The sequence below is a fragment of the Hyperolius riggenbachi genome, chromosome 8 (genome assembly GCF_040937935.1).
Source record: "Hyperolius riggenbachi isolate aHypRig1 chromosome 8, aHypRig1.pri, whole genome shotgun sequence".
Classification (NCBI taxonomy): Eukaryota; Metazoa; Chordata; class Amphibia; order Anura; family Hyperoliidae; genus Hyperolius; species Hyperolius riggenbachi.
The window spans coordinates 45,502,468-45,508,374 of NC_090653.1; the positions used below are offsets into that span (position 1 = coordinate 45,502,468).

The window sequence follows — 5,907 nt, forward strand, 5'->3', positions numbered from 1 at the left end:
GATTCTCTCTGAAAGTCTGTAATCTTGCTGCACACGGATCTGACACCAGCTTCCTCTTCCTTGTAGCTGCAGAGGACAAGCCAGTATCAGTTTCCAGATGATGACACAATGCAACAAAAGCAGAAGTTCTGCTGTTCCAAAGTTGCAGGGAACATTGTTTCCACTAGTGAAGCTTCTTCTCTTTCAAAACGGTGTGGTTATTCATTTTCCACGATGGGAGGAGGCAGAGCAGGTTGAACAGCACTGGGCAAGGCTATCGCTATACATTTCCGCCCTCCCTGATGTCACTGGGGAAATTCTGCAGGCCAAGGAAGGTTTATATACAGCAGCTGAGCTATGAAGGCATTACAAAAGTACAAACAGCCACCAAAAAGTGGGCACAGGATAAAAAACACACACGAAGCAAAGCAAAAGTATAGTAAAAGAGGAAAGGAAAAATGGAGCTGACACAAGTGCAAACAGAGGTGCCTCTTCTTCAGCCTCCAACAGCCGCACCCCGGAGAAGTTTGTCCTGCTTCCATTGGCTCAGCATCTTCTCCTTCGCCCTCTTGCTGGTGGCCACCACTGTCTTAGCTCTGCTGCATTTTCGGATTATTCCAACACCAGGCAATGAGGTGAGTGTCTTTTTAACGCCGGTTCCAGCAAACTTTTTGAATAAGACTATTATCATTGTACGGATGATCGTCAGGGTGTTAGGTACATGAAGCAACTGCTTTCTGGTCACAGGGCTGTAAAAGGTGAATTCTGATTGGTTGTGATCATTTAGTGGAGCATGATGACCTTTTATGAGCGTTAGCGTTAAGCACTGCATCTGATTAAACTGTAATAGTAGAATCAGAATTGTATCAGCTGTTCTTACACTATTTGATGCATTGCAGTTCATCTGAGATATTCGGGGGACTTGCAAAATAGAAAAAGCTATTTTCACAAGTTTGGGGGCCGCCGTTTGCACTAGAAGATTATTGGTGGTCCTGCTGTTTGGACGAGACAGGTCTAGAAGCTAACATTCTATTGGAGGAGTGACTATGTACCCTATAGAAGTCGCAGGTCCCCCAAAATATATAGTTTCTTGGATTGCTTTCCAAAAACATACTAGATGGTCAAATGGCTTCTGCAAAATCGGCTTTAGGGTACGGTAAAAACAGACGATGATTATAATAGGGGCATTAGTTTGCACACTTTTTGTGGGGACAGTTAGTGACATGAAATGTAGAATGATATAAAGCATTGTGAAAAATGTACCAATGCTGCATAAATGCATAATAATTATACCTTGAATAAAACTCATGGCACTAAGTGAAATTGCAAGTACTTACAGCAACCAATCCAAATCCAGCTGCCCATGACCTGACTTCAGTAAAGCGACATTTGATTGGCTGCAATCAATTACTGCCCTAGATACGTCATGTCAGCTGTTTATACGGACATGGTCCAAAAATGCAATCTCGCTTAAATTATGGTAATGGGCACCATTGTGACTACGATATGTAATCCGCGTAATATGCTGCAAGCTAAGTCAACCGAACATGGATTAGTACTTGCCTGTCTGCCTGAAGTAAACATTAAAAATTGATCTTGTATTGTCCATCACAAACTATTGTACGAGACTCTTATTCCCAGTTCTAGCCAAGTTTAATTTGCAGGAAGGCAGGCGATTATTATTGAGCAGCCAGGCATTCTGAGCATTGTATTTCCTCCTATCACCTCTGGTTGTACTTTCCCAGCTGCAGAATTATAAGCAGTCAGCCACCCGCTTCTGTTGCACAACCAGTTTGTCAGGTTCTAAGTGCTTCCTCAATGAATAACTTGTCACAAGCGCACACAAGTCTGCAAACTTTTATCAGCCCTGAAAGAACACGACTAACAGATTGCCTTTTTTTCCAATTCCAGGACGAATTTCACGTTCCAGAAGTACTCCACATCAAGTCATTTCTAGGTAGGTTGAACGAAAACCCAGGTCGGGACGGATATTCATGTAAATTGAGTAACTTTAAGGTCTAAGTGTACTTCAAATGTTTTGAAAAGCAGTCCTAACTAATGATTGCAATATGCTTGCCTGATTAATCTTAGGCCCTAATTAAGATACTGGCATGTCATCACTGCCATGTGCAGATCATTTTCAGCGCTGCAGCAAACACTGAGTATGGATGTTAGTTTTAATGTAAACAATGGGAGTGGCAGTATTTTTTTTTAAAGGCTAAATACAAAATATAGTTTTCATCTATTATGTATTATTGATAAGAGAGTTATAAAAACAGAATAAAATTATTTTTAATTATCCTAATGAACTGCTGTTTAGATAGTGTGGTAGATAGTTTTGTATTTTAGCTATGCGTCTCCATTGCCTTTTCACTCCCATCTGACTATTTCATTCCTCAGAGTTAAGGGACAACACCCTCGTCCATGGCAGAGCCATGACAGCTGAGAGTGAGCTTCCCATATTCTAAGTTAGGAAGAAACAAGCTAAACATCTTATATCTTCCTTTGCCGTGGCCATGCAGGGGTTGACCACCATTTCAGTTGAAAAGCCTGGTTCACCCTCTGATCGAAAATTGCAATCGCCTGCCTCTACTTCTTGGTGATTTTTTGGTGATCGTTCTTAGCGCTTCTCATTCAAGAGCAGCTGAAACGCTCCTCAAAAGAGCCCAAGTGTGAACCAGCCCTAAAGTTCCAACTGCCAAAGCTTTTATCAGTGTGTCTTTTCAACTAGATGTCATGCTCCCCAACTCTGTGATTTAAAAATTATCCAAAGGGTGTCGAAATATAGCGTCCTACTGTGTGTTTTGTAGAGAAGACTTTTGAAAAGTTAACTTTCTAAACAAGAGCATTTCATTTTTTACAGGTTCTGCACCCCGAGCCCAAGGCCAAGATGCACAAAGAGCAGCTGCCCACTTAACAGGTAAGAGATTCTAGCGTTTCACTCCTGTCAATTTTGGTGGGTTTATTGACTACAATTTTAATATTCGCAATGAGATATTTGTGACCAAGATCAGCTTTCAGTGTCTGAAAATACAGTAAACTGATTATAAGCTTGCCTCCAGTTAGTTCTCACTATTCAAAGGCCACTTAACCTGAACACAGATCAGACACTTGGTCATTGATAACCAGGACCTTAATTCCAAACCATAATTTTGGTTCAGATTAGTTACATTGCTATATTTATCTAAAATAAAGGTTAAATCCCTGAAAACAACCCTCTCATCTACATAGTAGACTCTCTGTCCAGTAGTGACCTTCTTAAAAACCAAAAGGGAGACAATCGAGAGTCCCTGATAGCGCAGTATGTTGAGTAGGACAATCTCCAATATTATATGTAGTGAAATAATACCCACAAGGGCAGATTACCACTAAGGTAACCACTGTATAGACATGTGGGGATGTTAGACCTGACCCCACGTGGGTTAAGATGTCGCTCTTTGTAGATGTTAAAAAACAACAAAAGGGGTAACACACCTCCACCAAGTGTGGACTACTGGTAATTGAACGGTAGAAACAGAGGCACCAAAAAAATATTATAAATATGCTAAAAACAGTTTAAAAAGGAAGGTAGAGGTGGACCTCCCCGAACAAAGACTCAGAAAGTCGTAATTCAGCACAAATCAGACTTTAATCAAAAAAGCTCCAAACAGGCAATGCGTTTCGCAGGTATCCACCAGCTTCTTCAGGCAATAAAAGGAGCAATAATGGGTTTTCAAAAGCCAGGTGCAGAATGCCCCTTTCTTAAAAATAAAGTTGGGTATCAGATTTGGTGACCCCTTGACAGCACATCTATATGTCTAATTTTGCAGTATTGAAGTACAATCATCTTAACGTTTTCTTCTTTGCTATTGCAGGAAAGATGAGTGGTGAAGGAATAACATGGGAAGCGTCAGACATGAACACTTTCCAAAACAATGAATTTGAACTTCAAAAGCAGAATACTGAATTGAAGATTCCAAGAGATGGCCTCTACTTTGTCTACACTCAGGTGGTCTTCACTGGCAAGAGCTGTGGGAAAGAATCCATTCTCGATCTCACCCATGAAGTCAAGCGAAAAACCGAAGAATATGAAAAGGTCCTGCCCATTCTCACCTCCACCAAGACCGTGTGTCAGGTGGAATCACCAAAACCCTGGACCCAGCCAATCTACCAAGGAGGTATATTTCAGCTTGACAGGGATGATATTCTTTTCACTGAAACCACAAATGTAAAGCTGCTCAACTCCAATCATGGAAAGGTTTACTTTGGGGTTCTAGCATTATAACAAGACAATATTCTCCTGGCCAACATTCTGGGGCATTTTCTTTGACTCACCAAAATGCACAAGGCCTCAAGCAAGTTCTCTTGAAAAAAAAACATTCTCTGTTGCTCTGGCCCGTTGAACTCCATTCAAATCATTTGAATCAATCACCTCCCAAACATTATGCATTTTTTAAATCTTTGACAGAATTTCAAAACTAGTGTAATGGTATAGATTACTTGAAGAAGGTGAGGCAAACACTTAAGGCTGAAAACTTTTCTCAGAAATGCTCTACAAATGGCCAGATTGTGATCTTCAACAGAACTCTTTATTTTAACAGATTACGGCATTATTTAAGTATTTATTTATTTATTTATCTATCTATTTTATTGTTATGATACTTTTTATTGATGTTATTGATGTAAACCCGATAATGTGTGTATGTTTGTAATTACTTTCTGTCTGATAGATATTCCAGTTCTTAATGAGTCAGTCCACCTAGACTAATATTTTAACTTAGGATAGATTTGGATGGCACAAATTGCTTGTTGCCTTCTCATCATCTCAAGAGAATATAAGCATAAAACATCTTAATGGGTGTTCCTGGGTTTGCCCTGAGGGACTATGGAGTCTCACTCATTCTTTGATGACTCTAGCATCTACATGATATTCATGAAACTTCCCGAAGGAAGTAATGGCTATGGCACGTGGGCAAAGCCAGGAAATCAGAAGCAGAGGACACCCAATCACGTGTTCAAGATTCATGTGACCTTACTGAGTGTTTTAACTCAACAGCTTTTCTCCGAAGCTAGTTGTGGCTGGACTAATCTTCTAAACGCTAAAGGCCAGGCTTCTGTCTTGTTGGTCTTCTCCATTCTGTGGACCCATAAGTCCAAGCATGCTTGGCATTATGGAACCATTAGTTCTATAGTGGGTTGGGAGACCAAGAATGCAGAAATATCCCGAACGTTATAAACCATTTTCACACTGGAAACTCATTTTTCTCTAGAAGAGGATGCGCTGTGTTGCCATTGGTTGTGCTGGAGATGTCTCCTCAGCGATCATGGATCCAAAAATCCCAGCATGCACCAGCAACGAGTGCTAAAATAAAGCAGTGCCCCTATGGGGTATTATGCTAACAGCCTTATTGGCCTGTTAAATCTCCCCCCCTCCCCTTTCCTTCTTGGCTCTTATTGTTATATTGCTACGCAATGTATTTTGTTCACTGTTATCATGTAACACTAGCTGGGGTGGGATGTTTATCTCAAGGTAACAAGAGCCGATTTTATGGCTTTTATTTCTTTACGTGTTTATCTGTCTGTGTTTGTTTTGGACATTCGATAATCTGGTTTCATTGCCCTTTGTATTGTGTATTAACCCCCCTGTGTGGGGGAAACTGCTGTGGGAAATGGGAATTTTCCACTTCCTGTATGTATTTTGGCATACAATGATAACAAATAAAATGTGAAATGTTAACGGAGGGATCATCTTGTTTTGTCTTTGTCTGCAGCTCTAGATAAACACTATAAAGGGAAGTTGACTAGTTTAAATTACTTTATAGACCCGTGGCAAAACTATACTTGAACATATGAAAATGCAAAAGTATCAAATATCTATAAACACCATAACCCATATGCAATTCACTTTTTCTGCTGAGTTATCTCCTAGGAGATCATTTTTATATACTC

General features: G+C 40.2%; 1 protein-coding gene across 1 annotated transcript; it reads left to right on the forward strand.

Annotated features, from left to right (window-relative positions):
* The first annotated feature begins 205 nt into the window (after positions 1-205).
* On the forward strand, positions 206-5,695 carry LOC137528113 (tumor necrosis factor-like). The gene is made up of 4 exons (XM_068249396.1): positions 206-614; positions 1,891-1,936; positions 2,843-2,899; positions 3,834-5,695. Exons 1-4 carry the CDS (start codon positions 438-440, stop codon positions 4,241-4,243), a joined length of 690 nt encoding a protein of 229 aa, XP_068105497.1. The 5' UTR covers positions 206-437; the 3' UTR covers positions 4,244-5,695.
* Positions 5,696-5,907: the final 212 nt, after the last annotated feature.